General features: G+C 40.7%; 2 protein-coding genes across 4 annotated transcripts in view; both read right to left on the reverse strand.

The window, feature by feature from the left end:
* Window positions 1-10,738: 10,738 nt before the first annotated feature.
* LOC117560606 (uncharacterized protein K02A2.6-like) lies at window positions 10,739-13,105 on the reverse strand. Its single transcript, XM_034237538.1, has one exon. The coding sequence runs from the start codon at window positions 13,103-13,105 to the stop codon at window positions 10,739-10,741; it is 2,367 nt and encodes a 788-aa protein (XP_034093429.1).
* Window positions 13,106-19,563: 6,458 nt separating this feature from the next.
* Window positions 19,564-23,834, reverse strand: part of naprt (nicotinate phosphoribosyltransferase) — a 33,995-nt gene continuing 29,724 nt past the window's right edge. For all 3 annotated transcript variants that reach the window (XM_034237526.1, XM_034237524.1, XM_034237523.1), the window contains 2 exons: window positions 21,062-21,169; window positions 19,564-20,963 (listed from right to left, as the gene is read on the reverse strand). In XM_034237526.1, the coding sequence (XP_034093417.1) occupies window positions 20,877-20,963; window positions 21,062-21,169 (195 nt within the window). In that variant the 3' untranslated portion in view covers window positions 19,564-20,876. The remainder of the gene's footprint in view (window positions 20,964-21,061; window positions 21,170-23,834) is intronic.

The following is a 23,834-nucleotide window of genomic DNA, read 5'->3' on the forward strand; positions in this document are numbered from 1 at the left end:
CACTTTTTCTAACACTGCTAGAACAGTGATAATAAAACAATGCTCCATAAGTCTGTGTGGTCAAACAAATAAATACATAATACATATTTGTGCAATCCGTTTGCTAGAACAATAAGTTAAAATACTTTGCCACTTTGCAATCTGTGCAAAAAAATGAAAAGAAAGAAAATGCTGATATTTGGCCAAAAAGTGTGTCTTATCACAGCATTAGTGGCTGCAATGAGCCTGTTTTGCACTGCACATTTCTTCAAAACGGGGTTGCAGGCTCAGTGGCGGCGCCAGAGATTTATTTTGGGGGTGCTGTGGGGTAGCTTGACGTTTCATAGAGGGTGCTCAAAGATGTAGGGTTTCCCATTAATGTACTGGTCGCTAAAAGGCAAGGCAAGTATATTTATATAGCACCTTTCATCAAAAGGCAATTCAAAGAGCTTTACAAAAAATGAAAGACATTAAGAAAATGGCATTTAAAATCAGTCATTAAAAAGAAAAGATAATAAAATAAACATTAAAAGAAAAAATACATGGATAAAAGTTACAGTGCAGTTTAAGATATGAAGTTCAATTAAAAGTAGCGACAAAAAGAAAAGTCTTTAGCCTGGATTTAAAAGTAGTCAGAGTTGCAGCGGACTGGCAGGTTTCTGGGAGTTTGTTCCAGATATTTGGAGCATAATAACTAAACGCATGCTTCTCCATGTTTAGTTCTGACTCTGGGGACAGAAAGCTGACCAGTCCCAGAAGACCTGAGTGTTCTGGATGGTTCATAATTTAGCAGTAGGTCAGAAATGTATTTTGGGCCTAAAGCATTCAAAGCTTTATAAACCAGCAGCAGTATTTTGAAATCTATTCTTTGACACACAGGAAGCCAGTGTAAAGACTTCAGAACTGGAGTGATGTGATCCACTTAGTGTTAGTGAGGACTCGAGCAGCAGCGTTCTGAATTAGCTGCAGTTTCTAATAGATTTTTTAGTGAGACCTGTGAAGACAGCATTGCAGTAGTCGAGTCTACTAAAGATAAAAGCATGCCGTTTTTCCAAATCCTGCTGTGACATTAGTCTTTTAATCCTAGATATGTTATTTAGGTGATAGTAGGCTGATTTAGTAACTGTTTTAATGTGACTGTTGAAACTCAGGTCAGAGTCCATGACTACATCTAGATTTCTGGCTTTATCAGTTGTTTAGAACATTGCAGACTGAAGCTCAGCGCTAACTTTTATACGTTCTGCCTTGGCTCCAAAAACCATTACCTCAGTTTTATCTTTGTTTAATTGGAGAAAGTTCTGACACATCCAGTCTTTGATTTGTTCAATGCACTTACTCAGTGTTTGAATTGGAGCATAGTCTCCTGGTGAAATTGTTACGTATATTTGTGTGTCATCCGCATAGCTATGGTAACTTATTTTGTTGTTCTCTATTATCTGAGCCAGTGGTAGCATGTAGATGTTAAAGAGAAGAAGCCCCAAGATGGAGCCTTGAGGTTCCCCACATGTCATATTTGTCAACTCAGATGTGTATTTACCTATAGAAACAAAGTTGTTTCTGTCCTTTAAGTAGGATTCAAACCAATTTAGAACTGTTTCCGAAAGTCCCACCCAGTTTTCCAGTCGGTCTAGTAATATGTTGTGGTCAACAGTGTCAAACGCAGCACTGAGATCTAATAATACTAACTGTGTTTAAGTGGATGTCATTGAAGACCTTTACAAGAGCAGTCTCAGTACTGTGGTTTGGACAAAAGTCTGACTGGAACACATCAAAACAGTTATTTAAATGCAAGTAATTACTTGCTACAGTGGAATTTTCTACTGCAACAATCCCCACGCAAATACATAGTGTACCCGCAACAGTATAGGTGTAAGCAGGGGTAAAGTGCTATTTTAACAAGTGGGGAGTGGACCTAACAATCTAAAGCATCAATCTGGTGCACTTTGAGAGCAAAATGAGGAGATCTATGGATACATCTCTCAACACCCATATGAAACCGAACTGTAAACAGATTTACTATGGATATTTTACAAATCACTCCCCTTTTAAACTGTATTCTTGTTTTACTGTCATATAGTATTTCATACCTGTTTTTCATTTATTCTCTTGTTTTTTTATAACTATAATGATCATATAAACGTGTGCCTCAGAAATAATTCTTTACATTAATCGTGACAGAAACGTTTGAGACCCATTGAGTCCTTTAGTTCACTGAGCCTCTCAGTCTGACAGGAGAGGACTCTCCTCCACCTTGTTGTTGAAAAAGCTCCTTATATCCGTTAGCGTAGCTTGCTAGCACCAGAAGCTAACAAAACAACGATCTCTGGTACTGGTGCGCTCTCTCTCTCGCCCGCGTACGCACACAAAATGGCTCGTTCCACACAAACACAGAGCCGAGCTTGAATGAAACACAGAGACCCAGACGTACTTGTACTGTATCATATTATTTTCATAACCCAGGGCTGCCAACATTTGAGTTCAGCTTGGAGTGAGATTTGTTTTGGTGAACTGAAAAAATAAACGTTCATGGTACAGTGTTACAAATGTATTGAACATGTACAAAATAGGGTTCCCATTAATGTACCGGGCGCTACAGTGGAATATGCACATACACAGACCCGCGACTCTTACAATGAAGGCTCGATAATCCAACCTGATCTCACCAGAATGCGTGACTCCACCACGACTCCTTAACACCGTATTGCGTGGTGGAGTCACGCATTCTGCTACATTTGCGTGTCGGCACCACGCAAAAAACCCCAATGTAAAGTGAATGAGGCTCTTTTGTCGTGGTACACACACGCATTTCTACAACGTCCCACAGTGAGCTTTTATTCTATAAAACGTTTTTAAAATCTACTTTATAGTTTGTAGTAACTCACGGGAGGCTTCTTTTATTTTATTTGTATTCATAATCATTTTTATTTTTCGTCAGAATGTAAAAATTACATTAGTTACGAATTTTTGTTCTCAAAAAACAGTGCATTGTGTGTAATACAACTGTGATTTTTATTAAATTAGTTAGTTTTTAAGGAAGGCCAGAGCTTCAGCTGTGTCAAATAGATTGTTCCCTTTAGTTAACGTTATTTAAAAGATAATGATCATGTCCCCTTTATTGTATTACGAGCGTCCATTCCCATTGGATAACGGAGAATTTTACACCCGGAAGTAAGTATTCTCCTTACTGTCGATTGATTTTACAGTGATATCTGCACTACTCATCAACTCAAAAACACCAAATTATCCTTGTTAATTACACAACATTGATTGGTTTAAATTGTGTACAATGCTTTTGTATTTTCCCCCTTCGATTCGGAGAAACGAATATTTTTTCGGAGTTTTTGGATGGCAGAAGACACTACACTACCCAGAATCCTCAGCTATCGTTTGGGACTACACCATGTGCTTAGCTTGACAAACCCCGTGATCAGTCCTCAAGCTCTGTGATTGGATGTTGGAGTGGCAGTGCGCGAAGTTTACACGGAGCGTCAAAAAGCACCTTGAAATGGAATGAAACCCATCGACGGCACACTATTCAAAACAAGAATCGAACGTGTCCTATCCCCCCCCCCCCCCCTTAGGTCGCAGGCTTCTCCAACAGTGCAACACAATAAAACAGATACACAGAAAAAATTGTGAAATAGTGCAATAAGAGTCTATATTCAGATTGGAATCTTTTTTATTTTTTATTTAACCTTTATTTAACCAGATAAAAGCATTGAGATACAATCTCATTTTCAATGCTGACCTGGCCAAGAAGTTAGCAACGTTACACATAACACACACATATAAAAGAGAACATAACTAAGAAAACAAAAGACAAAAAAGCAGTCACTACATTGTGAATATGATATATTAGATCAATAATTTCTAAGTAGCAGCCAGATGAATGTTATGGATGTTGTTTCTAAGTTCAGGTGTTTCATAGTCTTATGGCCTGTGGGATGAAGCTGTCCCTGAGTCTGGTGGTTTTAGTCCGGATGCTGCGGTACCGCCTGCCAGACGGCAGCAGACAGAACAGTTTGTGGCTGGGGTGATGGGGGTCTTTTATAATCCTGAGGGCTTTCTTTAAGGTTAACGTGGTGTTTTTACTCCACTACATTTATTTTAGTTACTTTACAGATTTGGATTAATGATGTGAAATATAAACAACCCTTAAATCAGACTTTAGTTACACCTGAGTAAAATTCAGTGAAGGTGATTGTCAAGTGCCAACAATCAGGAGAGATATTTGATAGTTGATGCTTGAGAAGACTAAACATTTATCTGCAGATCCGTATAAAGCATATTCATTACTCGTTATTCTCTAATCGTTCATTAAAGACTGTATATAATTGATATTTTGCACATCCCTTTCAAGATTTCAAGATTTTCTAAGGTTTATGGACATATCATATACACAACTACGGTGTAGTTATGCAATGAATGCAAAACTTGGGTCACAGGTTCCTCAACAGTGCATTACAAGACATCTATCAATATGTGTGTACCTCCACCATTAAACTGTCATATTCTGCACATGTATTATTATATCAAACATCTTATAAGAGTATAATAAAGATGTATAATATCGGTTAAAATAAGTGCTTCAACATAGTTAACATTGCAGGAAAGTTGATTGTCAAGTTCCAAAACAAACCATACAATATATTAGACGTTAAGTACTTTGTCAGGCTTAATATGTATCTGTAGATAGATACCCCCAAAGCTTTTTTCTTATTTAAAAGAAGACCTTAGCCTAAAGTATTCTTTAATGTTTAAATAAAGCCTTATTAGTTAGCACATCCTCCTATCAGGCACTAAACTGTTTTGTTGTAGATATTATTTACAGTATCGTCTTGATATTTTCTATTCTATATTTATATCATTGACCTTCTACTTTCCCACTATTTTGTATGTATTCTTAATATTTAAATGTTTTCATCAAACACATTCAAAAGTACTTTACAAAAATGAAAGACATTAAGAAAAAGGCATTTTAAACAGTCATTAAAAAGCAACATAATCTACCTGCATTGCAATTACTCTAAACGTGTAATAACGTGCTTTAACCAGTAGGTTGTTTGGGTTAAAAAGCTGTCAAGTTTACAGTGTTAACAAAATAAAATATACTGCTGTTTTTGGTTTAGTTGACAACGGATATATTTTGTTATTGTTTTGATATTTGTAACATAAAAGCGATGGAAAAAACCCACAGCAACACAGAAAAGATGGTCTTAACATGACCCAGCGGTCTAGTAGTTAATACAAAACAATAATATCAAAACAAATTATTACTACTAACTTTATTGTGAAATTAAAACAGAACGGTAAAATAATAGTTTCCGGTCTATTTTGAGGCCCGATCTCTGTAGATAAATAAAGAACTACGACAGATGTGTAATATTTAATACAGCCAAACCATTTATTACAATGCATTCATGTGATGACTTTCAAAGAGTAAAGCAAGCACTGCTGAATAAAGTATGATTTATCTTTTACGAAACGTTTTTTATATGGAATGCAGTTGGAGGTCAACCAATCACAGAGCTTGAGGACTGATCACGGGGTTTGTCAAGCTAAGCACATGGTGTAGTCCCAAACGATAGCTGAGGATTCTGGGTAGTGTAGTGTCTTCTGCCATCCAAAAACTCCGAACAAATATTCGTTTCTCCGAATCGAAGGGGAAAAATACAAAAGCATTGTACACAATTTAAACCAATCAATGTTGTGTAATTAACAAGGATAATCTGGTGTTTTTGAGTTGATGAGTAGTGCAGATATCACTGTAAAATCAATCGACAGTAAGGAGAATACTCACTTCTGGGTGTAAAATTCTCCGTTATCCAATGGGAATGGACGCTCGTAATACAATAAAGGGGACATGATCATTATCTTTTAAATAACGTTAACTAAAGGGAACAATCTATTTGACACAGCTGAAGCTCTGGCCTTCCTTAAAAACTAACTAATTTAATAAAAATCACAGTTGTATTACACACAATGCACTGTTTTTTTAGAACAAAAATTCGTAATCGTAACTAATGTAATTTTTACATTCTGACGAAAAATAAAGATGATTATGAATACAAATAAAATAAAAGAAGCCTCCCGTGAGTTACTACAAGCTATAAAGTAGATTTTAAAAACGTTTTATAGAATAAAAGCTCACTGTGGGACGTTGTAGAAATGCGTGTGTGCACCACGACAAAAGAGCCTCATTCACTTTACATTGGGTTTTTTTGCATGGTGCCGACACGCAAATGTAGCAGAATGCGTGACTCCACCACGCAATACGGTGTTAAGGAGTCGTGGTGGAGTCACGCATTCTGGTGAGATCAGGTTGCGATAATCAGCTCACAGCATATAAAATGGCATATAGGTGTAAGCAGAGGTAAAGTGTTATTATATAAGTGGGGGGAGTCCTCACCTCCGGGGGGTCCGGGGGCATTTTTTTAAATATTGAAGTTAAATGCATCAACCTGGTGCATTTTGAGAGCAAAATTAATTTAAGGATACATCTCCATCCATCCATCCATCTTCTCCCGCTTATCCGTGGTCGGGTCGCGGGGGTAGCAGTTCCAGCAGAGAGCCCCAAACTTTCTTTTCCCTGGCGACATCAACCAGCTCTGACTGGGGGATCCCAAGGCGCTCCCAGGCCAGCAAAGAGATATAATCCCTCCACCTGGTCCTAGGTCTACCCCTTGGTCTCTTCCCAGCTGGACGTGCCTGCAACACCTCCCTAGGGAGGCGCCCAGGTGGCATCCTAACTAGGTGCCCGAACCACCTCAACTGGCTCCTTTCAACGCGAAGGAGGAGCGGCTCAACTCCGAGTCCCTCCCTGATGACCGAACTTCTCACCTTATCCCTAAGGGAGACACCAGCCACCCTGCGGAGAAAACCCATCTCGGCCGCTTGTATCCGCGATCTCGTTCTTTCGGTCATGACCCATCCTTCATGACCATAGGTGAGGGTAGGAACGAAAATGGCCCGGAAGACCGAGAGCTTTGCCTTCTGGCTCAGCTCCCTTTTCGTCACAACGGTGCGGTAAAGCGACTGCAGTACCGCTCCCGCTGCTCCGATTCTCCGGCCCATCTCACGCTCCATTGTTCCCTCACTCGAGAACAAGACCCCGAGATACTTGAACTCCTTCACTTGGGGTAAGGACTCATTCCCTACTTGAAGTGGACAGTCCATCGGTTTCCTGCTGAGAACCATGGCCTCAGATTTGGAGGTGCACCTCCAAAGGATACATCTCTCAACACCCATATGAAACAGAACTGTAGGCTACAGATTTTCTTTTTCTTTATGGATATTTTACAAATCACTCCCCTTTTAAACTGTATTCTTGTTTTACTGTCATATTTCATAACTGTTTTTCATGTATTCTCATAAATGGTGACCAAAACGTTTGAGACCCACTGAGATAACTAGACTAAAGTTAACTATCTAAACAGAGTCCCTTACCTCACTGAGCTGTAGTTATCTCTCTCAGTCTGACAGGAGAGAGCTCTCCCTCTCATTGTTTGAGAAACAGTTTCTAATATCCGTTAGCGCAGCTAGCTAACCAGATGCTAACAACAACAATGCAAATAGTGAGTTTGGTTGAAATATACTGTATAATAGTAAAGTTATTTAAGATGATGCCATAGTTATTGAAGATTTACATTATAAATATTCCCCAAAATTATTCAAAAGCATATTCTTCCAAACTCCTTGATGTAGTATGACCACCAGGAGACTATTAATGTGTGTGGTGAGTTTGGTAGTAATAAGCTGTATAATAGTGATTGAATATTATTGTATTCTCTTTTTTTGGAGTTGCACTTTGCAGACGGTTCCTGAGCACTCGTTTTTTCTCCGGCTGCGGATAGAGACCAATGTAATGTGTCCAAATCAAATCAAGTTTTATTTATATAGCACATTTATAAACAATTTTTGGTCGAGCCAAAGTGCTGTACATATAATAAAAATAGCCTACAGTAGAGACACTTTACAGCTAATACAATAGCACAGATTGTTCCGAATATCAGTATGAGAAAAAAAACGACACCCTCTATCCTTAGACCCTCACATCGTACAAGGAAAAACTTCCGGAGAAAACCCACAGTTTAAAGGGAAAAAATGGGAGAAACCTCAGGGAGAGCAACAGGAGGGAGGGATCCCTCTCCCAGGACGGACAGACGTGCAATAGATGCCGTGTGTAAATTGAAGAGATAATACATTTTACAGCATAGGTAGTCAAAATGTTAGGAAATGCATGTGTCTGTAATTAGAAGATGAATCTACGAAGATGTCTGTAATATCTTGTATATTAACAGACAACGGAACACTTGGTTATTTAACAGGACGCTTTATTGCTCCCTCCGGTGGTACTCTCGCGCCACCCCCACTTACTGTAACTGTCGTAAACATGCCGTAACGTATATGACAACTCCCCTTGTAGTCAGTTAACAATACTATGACATCTCCCTTTTTCCCTTTTAACAATATCAACACATATCAATAACTTAGATATCTTTTCTTTAACAATATCAACACATCAATAACTATGACATCTCCCCTTTTTTTTCCAATATCAACACCCTTTTTATTTTATTATTGAACTGTCCCCTCACAGGTCAAGTCTCTGGACAAGTCTAACAGGTCTACCAGACCTGGTTTGGATCAGTCCATCAGTGTTCCTTGTTGGACCAGGCGAGCCATGTTCTGGGCTCATCTGAATGTCTGGTGTGTTATTTTCACTGACAAAATTCAGAAAATCAGACAAGCAGTCAGTGCCTCTGCATCAGGAACAGCAAATGTGTTGTCCCTATCTCCACTTAACATCAATTCAGACATCATGACACAATTCCATCAGATTAATGATAAAAACCTAGAGGACATTATTCAACTTCTGAAATCCTCCTCTTGCTGCCTTGATATTATTCCAACAGGATTTTTCAAAGATGTTTTGCCTTGCATGGCCTCAGATCTACTTCATATAGTAAACAAATCTCTTCACTCAGGTATTTTTCCACAGGCCCTGAAAACTGCAGTCATTAAACCGCTCTTAAAAAAGAATAATCTAGATGCTTCAGTAATGAACAATTACAGGCCCATATCAAACCTCCCATTTCTAGGTAAAATCATTGAAAAAGTTGTTTTTCAACAGTTGAGTAATTTCTTGCATTTAAATAACTGTTTTGATGTGTTCCAGTCAGGCTTTCGTCCAAACCACAGCACTGAGACTGCTCTTGTAAAGGTCTTTAATGACATCCACTTAAACACAGACAGTGGCAGAACTTCAGTGTTAGTATTATTAGATCTCAGTGCTGCGTTTGACACTGTTGACCACAGCATATTACTAGACCGACTGGAGAACTGGGTGGGACTTTCGGAAACAGTTCTGAATTGGTTTGAATCCTACTTAAAGGACAGAAACAACTTTGTTTCTATAGGTAAATACACATCTGAGTTGACAAATATGACATGTGGGGTTCCTCAAGGCTCCATCTTGGGGCCTCTTCTCTTTAACATCTACATGCTACCACTGGCTCAGATAATGAAGAACAACAAAATAAGTTACCATAGCTATGCAGATGACACACAAATTTACGTAACAATTTCACCAGGAGACTATGCTCCAATTCAAACACTGAGTAAGTGCATTGAACAAATCAATGACTGGATGTGTCAGAACTTTCTCCAATTAAACAAAGATAAAACTGAGGTAATGGTTTTTGGAGCCAAGGCAGAACGTATAAAAGTTAGCGCTGAGCTTCAGTGTGCAATGTTCAAAACAACAGATAAAGCCAGAAATCTAGGTGTAGTCATGGACTCTGACCTGAGTTTCAACAGTCACATTAAAACAGTTACTAAATCAGCCTACTATCACCTAAAGAATATATCTAGGATTAAAAGACTAATGTCACAGCAGGATTTGGAAAAACTTGTCCATGCTTTTATCTTCAGTAGACTCGACTACTGCAATGGTGTCTTCACAGGTCTCACTAAAAAATCTATTAGGAAGCTGCAGCTAATTCAGAACGCTGCTGCTCGAGTCCTCACTAACACTAAGAAAGTGGATCACATCACTCCTATTCTGAAGTCTTTACACTGGCTTCCTGTGTGTCACAGAATAGATTTCAAAATACTGCTGCTGGTTTATAAAGCACTGAATGGTTTAGGCCCAAAATATATTTCTGACCTCCTGCTAAATTATGAACCATCCAGATCTCTCAGGTCTTCAGGGACTGGTCAGCTTTCTGTCCCCAGAGTCAGAACTAAACATGGTAAAGCAGCGTTCAGTTATTATGCTCCAAATACCTGGAACAAACTCCCAGAAACCTGCAGGTCCGCTGCAACTCTTACTACTTTTAAATCCAGGCTGAAGACTTTTCTTTTTGTCGCTGCTTTTAATTGAACTATTCATATCTTAGACTGCACTGTAACTTTTATCCATGTACTTTTTTCTTTTAATGTTTAATTGCACTGTAACTTTTATCCATGTATTTTTTCTTTTAATGTTTATTTTATTAGCTTTTCTTTTTAATGACTGATTTTAAATGCCATTTTCTTAATCTCTTTCATTTTTTGTAAAGCACTTTGAATTGCCTTGTGTTGAAAAGTGCTATATAAATAAACTTGCCTTGCCTTGCCTTGCCTTGCCTTATTCCTGGGATTTGTGTCGTCGTTCGCTGGAGGCCCCGCTACGGGCACCGCTTGGAGATGTCGACGGTTACGTCTGTACAGAGCACCCTGCTCCGTCTCGATGAGATAAGACCTCTGTGTAACACTCTCACCTGCCACTACTGCAGGTGTGGACCAGGTCTTTTGATTGTCCAGTCTGGTGAGAACATGGTCTCCTCGCTGCAGTGGTATGAGCTCTCACGCCATGGCGCTTGTTATAGTAGAAGGCCTGTTTGCTCTTCTCCGCAGCATCTCGAGCTCTGATGTGATGTCTGCTCGGCCACTTTGGTTGCAGGTTCTTGGCCAGAGTGGGCAGCGTCGTCCTGATTTTCCTGCCCATTAGGAGCTCTGCCGGACTGACACCCGTACTGCTGTGTGGAGAAGAACGGTAAACCATTAAAGCAAGTAGAGGGTCCTTTTGTCTCAGAATCCCCTTTGCCGTTTGGACTGCACGTTCAGCATAACCGTTTCCTTGTGGGTTGTGGGGACTAGAGGTTGTGTGCTTAAAGTCCATGTCACAGGCAAAGCCTCTGAAGACATCGCTGCTGAACTGCGGTACGTTGTCACTGACAACCTCCTCCGGTATTCCGTGCCGGGCAAACGTGGCTCTCAGCTTCAAGATCACATGTGCACTAGTCGTGGTAGGCATGTGGAGTATCTCCAGGTATCTAGAGTAGTAGTCAGCTATGACTAGGTAACTCTCTCTCTCATGTTCACATAAATCTATGCCAATTCTCTTCCACGGCCTGTCTGGGAGAGGTGTTGACAGGAGAGGCTCTCTGTTCTGTGGTCTCCTCTGCTCACGACAGTACATGCAGTTCTCGACTTTGTGTGTGATCTGTGTGGCTATGCCAGGCCACCACACCGAAGTGTTGGCCCTGTCTCTACACTTGTTAAGACCTTGATGGCCCTCATGTATGCGTTCTAGTATCTCTGACCTCAATCTCCCTGGTATCACTATTCTACTCCCTCTGGTCACTACCCCATCATGCATAGACAGTTCGTTCCTAACAGGAAAGTACTCCCTAACACAGGTGTTTATGTGTGCTAGGTGTTCAGGCCACCCCTCTTGTATGTACCTGATCACTTCTTGGAGCTGCTCGTCCGCTGCCGTCTCAGCGCGGATGCTGTCTATCTTTTTCGGCGATGCTGGAATGCTGCTCATCACAGCTGCTACGTAACACTCCACGTCTGTGTCTCTACTGAGCTCATTGTCTTCCTGTGGGCTCCTGGACAGTGTGTCTGCCACCACCAGGGTTTTCCCCGGCGCATACTCAGCCTCCGGGTTGAACCTCATCAACCGCATGAGGAGTCGCTGGCAGCGGAGTGCCACATTGTCGAGATCCCTGGAGTTCATCAGTGGGATGAGGGGTTTGTGATCCGTAATCAGTTTGAATGCTGGTAGGCCGTAGAGATACATCTGAAACCTCTCACACGCCCACACGCTCGCCAGGCACTCCTTCTCTATCTGAGCGTACCTGGTTTCAGCGTCGCTCAGTCGCCTTGAGCAGTATGCTACCGGTCTCCAGTCCTCGCCATGGAGCTGCAGCAGGACACCGCCTATCCCATAACTCCTTGCGTCTGCTGAGACCACTGTGCTCCTGTTAACATCATAGTACACCAGGGTAGGTGACGTTGTGAGGAGCTCTTTAACTCGCTCAAAGGCTGCTTGTTGCGCCGGACCCCACATCCACACTGAGTCTGCTTTTAACAGTGCATATAGTGGCTGGCCCACTGTGGCGAGGTCTGGAATATATTTCCCCAGGTAGTTGATCATGCAGAGTGCTCTCTTTAGTTCCTGCACGTTTTCTGGTGGTTCAAGTTTGCTGACTGCAGACACTTTGGCCGGGTCGGGTCGTACACCATCTTTGTTGATCACCTGACCCAGGAAGTGCAGCTCCTCCTTTCTCAGCACACACTTCTCATTGTTCATCTTCAGGCCTGCAGACTCCAGCCGATCCAGAACCTTCTGCAGCCGCTCATCATGTTCGCTGGTGTTGCTGCCATGGATGATGATGTCGTCCATGTAGACGGCAACGCCATCCAGCCCTTCCAGCGTCTCTACCATCTTCCTCTGAAATATCTCAGGTGCGCTGCTTATCCCAAAGGGAAGACGTTTAAAACAGTACCTTCCGTACGGCGTGATGAAGGTGGTCAACCTCTGGCTGTCTTTGTCCAGTGGGATCTGCCAGAACCCTGACGCTGCGTCAAGTGATGAGAAGACTGTGGAGCCGCTGAGCTGAGCTATCATCCCCTCTGATGTCGGCAAGATGAATCTCTCCCTTTTGACAGCCTTATTAAGCTTCTTTAAGTCCACACAGATGCGTGTTTTTCCAGACTTTTTCTGGACTGGCACCATGGGTGCGCACCACTCTGTTGGGTCAGTCACGGCTTCAATTATGTCGTTGGCTTCCATCCTCTCCAACTCCTCTTTCACTGCACCAGGAGCGGTATGGGGACCCGGCGTGCTGTGCATACGGCATATGGCTGGTTATTGTCCTTTAGAGCTATCTTCACAGGCTGTGTTTTTAGTAGGCCAAACTCCTGTTCATTGGTGTTGACCTCGCCCACTCGCTTTACTAACCCCATAGCTACAGCTACTGGCCTGCTGAGTAGGCCCTCTAATGACATAGAGCCTGCATGTGTATGTTTTTCCCTTGTAGCTGGTCTGAGTTATAAACTGCCCTAAACAGTTTAATCCACCCCCGGGACCACTCAGCACCTTCTTTGGCCTCTGTAGAACCCTTTTTGGCTCCAGTGTTTTGTACACAGTTTCACTTATGATACTACAATTGGCTCCAGTATCTATTTTAAATTATACAGGTGAGCTGCCAATCTCTAATGTGACTGTCCATTCATTATCATTGTGAGGCATGCTATTAACTGAGCCCAGATAATAATACTGTCCATCTTCTGATCCCTCACCCTCAGTCACTTCTCTCACCTGCTTGCTCTTGCACACCCTTTCCCAGTGTCCACTTTTCCCACAATTATTGCAAGTAGACCTCCTTGCTGGGCAGTCATCCTGCTGGCTGTGTGGCATTTTGCCGCACCGCCAGCACTTCCTGTGGTCATTCTCACTCTCTCTCTCCTGGCGCCTCTCTCTCTGTGGGTGCCGCCACTTCTGTGTTGCACCTCTGCTATGCCGTTGTGCTACTTCCTGCACGGTGTAAGACCGCTCCCCCTGCTGGTTAACTTGAGCTTTTACCTCCTCTGATTGACGCGCCTCTTGTACCGTCATCTCCAGAGTGAGGTTAGGGATCAGCTGTAGCCTCTGAGACAGATCCTTGTCTAGAATTCCCACCACAATTCTGTCTCTTATGTTTTACTCACGAGCCGTTCCGACAGCTCATATAGTGCGCGGATGAATGTCTCTGCGCGCTCTCCCGCACGCTGCACTCTCTGGTTGAAACATGCCCGTTCATGTATAACGTTGCGTCTCGGGATGAAATATGCGTCGAATTTCGCCAGTACAACATCATACTGCGACTCATTTTCCTCTTCCCCTTAGGTAAAAGAGCTGAGAATGTTCTCTGCTTCCTTCTCGAGCGCATACACCAGCGTGCTTGCTTGAACTGGACCTCCTTCTTTGTCCAACTTAGTAGCTGTCCTGTACCGTGTAAACCGTTTCTTCCAGTCTGACCATTCGGCGGGTTTCTCGAAACAAAAACTCTCTGGTGGTTGAAACTTTGCCATCCTCGACCACTTCTGACACCATGTAATATCTTGGATATTAACAGACAACGGAACACTTGGTTATTTAACAGGACGCTTTATTGCTCCCTCCGGTGGTACTCTCGCGCCACCCCCACTTACTGTAACTGTCGTAAACATGCCGTAACGTATATGACAACTCCCCTTGTAGTCAGTTAACAATACTATGACAATGTCAACTACAATCCTGTGGGAGCCTCCAGCTCGGAGGACGGCGCTTATTTGCTTTTTTGATCAAAATGTGATTGTAGTTCGTTGTCAACCTTACCACTCAACAAGTCCTCCAACTCATACGACCAAATGGGTCGATTGTTCAAGCCCTTATTACGACCAAATATGTCGTTTGTTCAAGCGCTTAATACGATCTATAATTACGTTTTAAAGTTGTCGGCCTCTAGTGCTCCCGTTGAATGCAAATGTTACAGAGGGTCGTTTATTCACAAATAACCCTCTCGAAAATCCTAAATTGTAGGATAGTTTGTCCATTACAACGCTTTTTGATTAGATTTCTAGCGAGTACTTAGGAGACGTCATTTGTGCCTGAATAACGTTTTGTTCATGAGTTATTGGTCCGTGAAATCAGAATCTCCCAATATCGTTCCAACTTTACTGAACTAAGCCAGAGGACCGTCTCATTTCGTTGACCGCTCGGTTTGCTGTTCCTTCACTTTATTTTTATATTTATTTATTTTGGACGAAAACTTAGCGTGAGGAAATGCAAGTGTGGCGTGAGTGCGTGAGATATAGGATAATTGCGTGACGCACGCTCAATGTGTGAGTGTTGGCAGCAGGGGCGTCGCCTGGACCTGGAAACATTCGGGGCTTAGCCCACAGTGGCGGCGCTACAGTCAAATGTTCTACTGCAAGACTCCCCACACGCACATACACAATTGCGCCATCTGGTGTCACAAACGTGTGCCTGCATTAGCTTTGTTACTGCAATGCATTGTGGGAGATTCTCATAGCACGTGAGGATCTCTTGAGGGTAAGGTGCCTGTATTATCTCGGTGGACAAAATGTATGTTTTTATTTTATAAGGACAATAACGTACTGTTGTGTTTGTTTAGTTTAATCTTAATTGTTTAATGCTCACAGTCACAGCAACATGTTTTTTGTGAGATTGGCTATTTGTTTTATATGATTTATCAACGTGATCATCAATATCTAATCTGAGCACCAGAACCCAGCTCAGAGTCCTTTTATGCTGTCCATTGAAATGCAGGTATGCGAGTTTTATACACCAGTTTATTTATGTTTAATGTTTCACATTGCTCCACATGATGCCTTGACTACAAAGTCTTCCATGTTTCTACGCTTCTTCCTCTGCGTCACAGTTTCGGGAATATCAAGATCATTGCACAGGGCCTTGGTCTTGTCATAGACCTCATGTGCTTTCTCGTTACTTCGGTAACTTTTCAGTGTGTTCTCAACTGCTGTTTTGTAATCTACTGCCTGCACCAAGTCAATTGTTTCTTTCTGCAGGTATTCAAGCAGGCCCTGAGTGGTTGAGAGCAGTGTCTGGAACATGTAGATGGTACTGCATTTTCACAGCTTGCTTTCCAGTCGCTTTGCTAGAGGGGCTAAAGGCTCCCTAAAGTCTTGATCAAAGCAGGGAGGTTTTTTGACATGCCCAGCGAACAAGTTGTTTGTCCCCTACCTCTAGCTGTTTCTGAAATGTTTGCAATCTCTGATGGTGGAAAGAGATGTGGAGAAGAAAGAGTAGAGACACTCCAGGAGATCAACGCAGGTATGTGAGTTTTGTACACCAGTTTGTATAAGTTTAATGTTTCACATTGCTTGTGAAAAATATACTACCACTATACGATCACTGAGGTTTTGTTTTGTTGTTATTTTGTAAAAGAGATAGCATGAGAGGATCTCTTAAGCAATGCAGCTCACGTGTCCTTTTTATATGCTGTCCATTGAAATGCAGGAAAGTAATCACCAGCTCTGAGTGATCTGTTGCCGAGGGGACACTACACCGGAGTTACATAGGCAGAGATAAAGTGCTATTTTGGGGGGAACTCACCTCCTCTGGGGGGGCCGGGCCATGCTCCCCCAGGAAGACTTTTTTTAAATACTGAAGTCAAAAGCATCAATCTCGTGCACTTTGAGAGCAACATTAAGAGATATGGATACATCTCTCAACACCCATATGTCAAAAAGAAATCAAAGAATCAGAAACGGGTTTATTATTTAAACACACTTCATTTTCCAATTAAATCATAAACTATGTCAAATTATTAGAAGTAGTTAGTAATCAGATTAAACAGAAAACAGGGATGGAAGGAGGAAATAATAATCCCTCATCACTTGCTGTTTGCGGTTGAAATGATCTCTTTTGCTGGCCAAACATGCTGGATGGAAAGCAGTGGTGTCTCACTTGCCTTGGCCCTGTATCTGCAGTCCCTAAATCAGTCATGTTACTCATTGACTCTTGTCTGTTCTGGTGTTCCTGTTCATTGTTGTCTCCATTGTCGTTCTTGTCTGTTGTATCTCCTTCTTGTGTGTCCCTTTCTCCTGTTCCCCTTTCTTCATCCTCTACTCTGTTTGGCTCATCTGTGATGACTGTGGGTAAACACAAACAAGTATGTAAGTCAATCAGTTTCCAGCTCTGTCAAATAAATGAATTTCAAGATACACACATGTGTCTTCATTCAAATGAGTGTCACCACACTGTCACACAATGTAATACTAACCAATTGAAAATAGTTACATTTACATTGGAAACCTCTTGTAGATATCACTGTTTAGAGTAGTTATCTGCCAATAGGACAGAATCATTCCTATACAAATGCAGTTTGAGTAATTCACTTAATACATTTACTTAAAACTTTAATATAGTCATTTTCACTTAATACTCTAATATAGTCCTCTTTCTGCATTCAACACTAAGGAAAGCTGTACAATTTGACATGATAATGAGGAAAAAAGGCCTTCGACAATGCAGATCATTTTTTGATCATATCAATTTTAAGATGCGGGTCAAGGCTTAATATTTGGGAGCATAGTGTCCCTTGCCCCCTTTCAGGAGCCCCACTGGATTAGCTTTGATCTGAAATATTTGTATATAAAGCTTGTTAGCTGGCTGTCCATCTCATAATGTTCACATAGAAACTAGCTGTCAATAGGAATATCAATCAGAAGAATTATATTTTCATGCAAAATCTGTCTCAAAAAGAGGTTGCACATTTAAATGCAGGTGTTGTTATGGCAACGTCAGTGGCCAGACAGCCACATTTACTGCTGCAAATACGTTCAAACATGCTGTCGACACGTAAAGCAATGGCAACTATGCCACCATTTCAGCTGACTTTTCCTCAGAAATACTGTCACATAACATCCATATATTTCAGTGCTAGGTTGATGCTAAGCTAAGCTAACTATGAAACACTTTAACTGACAGGACTCCGGAATCAGGATCAACTGTGTACTGTAAGGTAGCTTCTAGCTTCATGTCGAACAGTAAGTCAACATTTCCCAGAGAGCTTTCTTTGAAATCACCAAGTAACGCTAAAAAACACAACATTTAGATTGTATGACAAAGTGTTTATTTAATATATCTGGCTAGCTATAGCTACTTGCTAACGGTTTAGCTTACCCGCGCGATTCAAAGTAACGTCAACGTAGCTATAATTTATGCTTTGCTTACATGTTCGCATAACTTGTAAGTTTACTGACAGGTACATACCTTGTTCACCTGGCTCAGGTGGTGGCTCTGGGGTTGTTGTGTGAGCCACCACCTGAGAATTGCCGTCTTTTTTATTAAAGAAATGTCTAATGTCCATCTTCAGAATCTCCGCGTCCGGGGCTGACAGTTTAAAGTTTAAACATTGTCACAGAGGAGAGGTACGTACCTGTCAGCCAATAAAACACGTTTATTTCCATGCAACTCTCTGATTGGTCTGGTGGCGTCGTCTTGCCTCTGTGTTGCATTCACTGAACATGGGAAATTACATTCCTGCCGTCTGTCCTATAGGTAAAGTAGGTTAATGTATTATATTATTGAGGGAGAAGTTGTCCGGGGCTAAAGAAAAAACATCCGGGGCTAAAGCCCCGGATGCCTACCCCAGGCGACGCCCATGGTTGGCAGCCCTGGGCCCCACCTTGAGAAACACTGGGCTAGGTAAAGTAGATTACCAGAACATAGGCCCAATTGTAATGTGCATAATGATAATGGCCATGTACAAAAAGAAAAACTAAAGAAACCTAAGCACAAAAAACTTGAGTTAAAATGTGTTGGGCTTGTTTTTTTGTCATGCGTTTTATAAAATAAAAAATAAAATAAATAAAATAAAAGTGATTCATTTTACAACACTAATGAAAAGTCAGATATCTGCACAAAACCATTGTCCTAAAACATTTCGATATGAAAAAGAAAAAGCCATATTTTCCAACCCTTTCAACAATCCGAGAATACATTTAAAGGATACATTATTTTCACAAGTTTGATTTGCAATTGTTTATTACATTTACGTATAAAACACCCTTTATATATTTAAAATAAATTACTTAAGTATTGTGTATGAGCAGAAAACATCTGCTGAAGGCTGTGAGTGTGGGCTGTGTGAGTGTCATCACCCTCAGTGAGATGAGACAGATGACGGCAGAGCCTGTCTAATCGGCTCCACATGTCTGCTGGGTGTGTGTCTGTGTGCCTGCTGGCACTTGTCAGCAGCAGCAACCAATCAGAGTTCAAGGAAATACTTCTCATATCTTCTGGAGAGAAATGTAGAAAACAGTTTTCAGAGAGGATGAAGACGATTGTGTCTCTTCACCCCATGAGCCCCAAGGAACTGCAACAATGTTGACTCACTGTATGGAAGCACTATTTTGCAATTTCTCATTCACGACTTGTTTTTTTTGGCGATCACAATATATTTATGTAATTTTCACAACATTACAAATCTTGCTTTACCAAAATCAAGACCGAGCCATATTACCTTTAATTAAAAAAACATCTTGTGATCTCAAATTAATGATGTCATAAATTGAACATGTTATCTCGGGAAAACAGAGGAAATAATTTGTTTAACAAATAACCGTTTAGGGTCAAGCCAAGGTATATGTGAGGAATAAAGTTCAAAACCATTATCTGTGGAAATAACATGTGATGGTAGAAATGTTTCTACGGAGATATTCCGGTTAAAAAAAATGGTATGAAGAAATGCAGGTAAAATGTGTTTTTTTCAAGTAGTGAGTAAAAAAAAAATTAAATTCAATCTTCATACATCTTTCTTTAATCCCAAATAGTTTGCACAGATATTTACAGACCAAGATACAATTCTATACTTAGTGGCTTTAATAAAAATGATGTATGAAACAAAAATACACATATAAGTTTTGTTTGATTTGGTATTAAAATAATAATACAAAATATTGTCAGAAGGTAAAGTTGCATTAATACTTTTTGTAGTCACTAGAGGGCATACAAAAGCTGAAAAACATAGCACTGACATATTATAAGGTGGTTCTGGTACTTGTGTTAGCAAACTGCGTATTTACCTATGCTATTTACAGAACAGCAACTTTAACATCGCATTGCAGTTGTGTTTTTGTCAACCCGATGAATATATGTGCAGCTTTTAATCTTCTTTTACTTATTTTGGTTCCCACCAAGTCCTGAGAAAAGTAACTTTATTTCCCCTGGATGCTGCAATATAGTTGTTTGATGATTATATCGAACGTTAGGTTAAATAGATGATCCCCAGACACATTTTGACAAGGTAATAAAAATGAAAAGTACAAGATTTGTCTGAGAAATTTAAGACAGTATACAAATACTGTTTGACTTGTATACTGCGCCTGCTAACTATAACATTTTGTATATTAAAGGGTCAATCTGTAGTTTCTTTCTTGGTTCACATACATGGTTCAAGAGTTACTTCACGAGTAAATAAAATATCTATATTTTTTGTCCTGCAACTCATTCAACATTTTAAATATGGGCACTTTTTACTCCCAATGTTCACAGCAATAACTGATGGATGACAGCAAATGTACTACCTTTATCCAGAGGTAAATAAAGTCCCCGGGCGCCGTACATAATGGCAGCCCACTGCTCCTAACACTAGGATGGGTCAAATGCAGAGAAATCATTTCGTTACATAGTACCTGTACCACGTAATGACAATAAGTTGAATCTTCTTCATCTTCTTCTAAAGATTTATTTTTTAGGTTAAGAATGTTCAACTCTTATTATTGATGTGAATAAACCTTTTTTAGGAATATATTTAGGTTAGTTTTTTGATCAATTTGAGATAATTAGCACGTTCATTTTTCTTAACATTTTTAACAGTGAGACTTCTTTATTTAAATGTTTATCCCAGACTCAAACCATAAATATATCGGGGGATAATAGGTCAAAGACCATTAGCTTATAATGTTATCCACATTGATGTGTTAACAGCATGTGTGACTGACGGTTCCCAACAGTTTCATTATCCATCAATTTAATCAATTTTAATTTCAGTTACTTTGGAAAAAGAATGTTTAGAATAACAACAGGAGATGAAAACAAAGCAGTTGTCTTCTTAGTTGGCTAACAGAAAGTTGCTGTTGTTGGAGCTTCCTTCTCGGATCTCTGTGACCAGGGTATGGAGCTTCTCTGACAGCGCCACCTGGAGGGAGAGAAAGCCAAAGATAAGATAGGACTTATTTAGCATTCTGTATCTGTGAGGAGGTCTGAGAAAGATTGTTCTCAGTGTGTGAAGCTCACTGTGTAAGAGTCTGGCTCCTGCAGCCTCTTGTGTCGAGGGTGCAGAGTCTGGAGGGAGCTCTGGACCTTTGCTCTAGTTTCTGTAGCGCTGCACAGAGGCTGTGTGACCTAAAGAGTGGGAGACACATTCATGAAGACTTAACTCCTACGCAAAAATATCATCTTGTTTTGTGCTGTTCAATGCCTTCTAAAACATACTTTATCATATCAAATAGTTATCAAATCTCTATTTTTAACAATGAATGTTTGTAAGGGAGTATAATATATGTCATTGATGTCATTTTATTACCTGTGCTTTCTCTTAGTTTGAGATGCCTATTCCTTTGATTGTTTTTAATCAAGTGCATGACTGTGTATGTGCCCTTTTATGACTTTCCCACAGTACCTCTCTAAAAACCTAATAAAATGTCCCAAAACTGGCGGCTCTCTGATGTGGTTAAGCATAGAGAGAAAGACAGACGGGGAAGAATACAAATCGCCCACTTTTTGGGTGTGTCATCCCCATGAAGTCCAGAGGGGCTCAGCTGTCCAATACATCAGTATATCAAGCAGTGAGAGAAGTTATCAGATCCTTCAGCACCAGTGATGGAAAGGGTACTCAGGTCTTTTAATTGAGTAAACATACCTATAACATATTTTTTAAATACTCTGTGACAAGTCAATCTTACTTAAGTAAAAGTATAAGCAACATATCTTTATCTTAAAGTAGTCATTATGGAAAATGGCCCATCATATATCGTATATTAAAGTACTGCATTATTATTATTGATGGATTAATGTGTTCCTCACAGTTGGTAATGTTAGAGCTAATTTGACTTGCTTCATAAACTGCTGCTGGATATTTATTAACCATTTTATTAGGGGTTTATGTTTTGTTTTAGATAATAATGTGTATCTGTCAAATAAGTAAAGTAAAAGTTGGTTTCTAAAATGTAATGGAGTAAGAGTATATCGTTGCATAAATCGAAACTACTCAAGGAAAGTGGAAGGACCTCAAAATTGTAATTATTTGCAGTACTTGTAGTGAATTAAAACCATTCTTACCAACGCAATGTAGTTAAAGTATCAAAAGTACAATTCCTCACTATGCAAACAGGCCCCTTTAAGACTTCAAGGTCCCAAAACATGATAAAAACATGTTTGGTCTCGCAACAAGATACTTCTTACTACTGAAATAAGTCCACAATGGAGCTAATGCTCTGTGTATACAGACTCCTCGTCCACCTCTGGTGTAGAACTCAACACAAAAAATGAATAGCAATATGGATGTGATGATGAGAAAGAAAGAACAACAACCAAAATAATCCTGAAACAGTATATATATATATATATATATATATATAGTGGGGCAAACAAGTATTTAGTCAGCCACAAATTGTTCAAGTTCTCCCACTTAAAAAAATGAGAGGCCTGTAATTTTCATCCTAGGTACACTTCAACTATGAGAGACAGAATGGGGGTTAAGAATCCAGGAAATTACATTGTAGGATTTTTAATGAATTAATTGGTAAATTCCTCGGTAAAATAAGTATTTGGTCACCTACAAACAAACAAGATTTCTGGCTCTCACAGACCTGTAACTTCTTCTTTAAGAGCCTCCTCTGTCCTCCACTTGTTAACTGTATTAATGGCACTTGTTTGAACTCGTTATCAGTATAAAAGACACCTGTCCACAACCTCAAACAGTCACACTCCAAACTCCACTATGGCCAAGACCAAAGAGCTGTCAAAGGACACCAGAAACAAAATTGTAAACCTGCACCAGGCTGGGAAGACTGAATCTGCAATAGGTAATCAGCTTGGTGTGAAGAAATAAACTGTGGGAGCAATTATTAGAAAATGGAAGACATACAAGACCACTGATAATCTCCCTCGATCTGGGGCTTCACGCAAGATCTCACCCCGTGGGGTCAAAATGATCACAAGAACGGTGAGCAAAAATCCCAGAACCACACGGGGGGACCTAGTCAATGACCTGCAGAGAGCTGGGACCAAAGTAACAAAGGCTACCATCAGTAACACACTACGCCGCCAGGGACTCAAATCCTGCAGTGCCAGACGTGTCACCCTGCTTAAGCCAGTACATGTCCAGGCCCGTCTGAAGTTTGCTAGAGAGCATTTAGATGATCCAGAAGAGGATTGGGAGAATGTCATATGGTCAGATGAAACCAAAATAGAACTTTTTGGTAAAAACTCAACTAGACATGTTTGGAGGAGAAAGAATGCTGAGTTGCATCCAAAGAACACCATACCTACTGTGAAACATGGGGGTGGAAACATCATGCTTTGGGGCTGTTTTTCTGCAAAGGGACCAGGACGACTGATCCGTGTAAAGGAAAGAATGAATGGGGCCATGTATCGTGAGATTTTGAGTGACAACCTCCTTCCATCAGCAAGGGCATTGGAGATGAAACGTGGCTGGGTCTTTCAGCATGACAATGATCCCAAACACACCGCCCGGGCAACGAAGGAGTGGCTTCGTAAGAAGCATTTCAAGGTCCTGGAGTGGCCTAGCCAGTCTCCAGATCTCAACCCCATCGAAAATCTTTGGAGGGAGTTGAAAGTCTGTGTTGCCCAGCGACAGCCCCAAAACATCACTGCTCTAGAGGAGATCTGCATGGAGGAATGGGCCAAAATACCAGCAACAGTGTGTGAAAACCTTGTGAAGACTTACAGAAAACGTTTGACCTCTGTCATTGCCAACAAAGGGTATATAACAAAGTATTGAGATGAACTTTTGTTATTGACCAAATACTTATTTTCCACCATAATT

Source organism: Gymnodraco acuticeps, unplaced genomic scaffold (assembly GCF_902827175.1).
Source record: "Gymnodraco acuticeps unplaced genomic scaffold, fGymAcu1.1, whole genome shotgun sequence".
Classification (NCBI taxonomy): Eukaryota; Metazoa; Chordata; class Actinopteri; order Perciformes; family Bathydraconidae; genus Gymnodraco; species Gymnodraco acuticeps.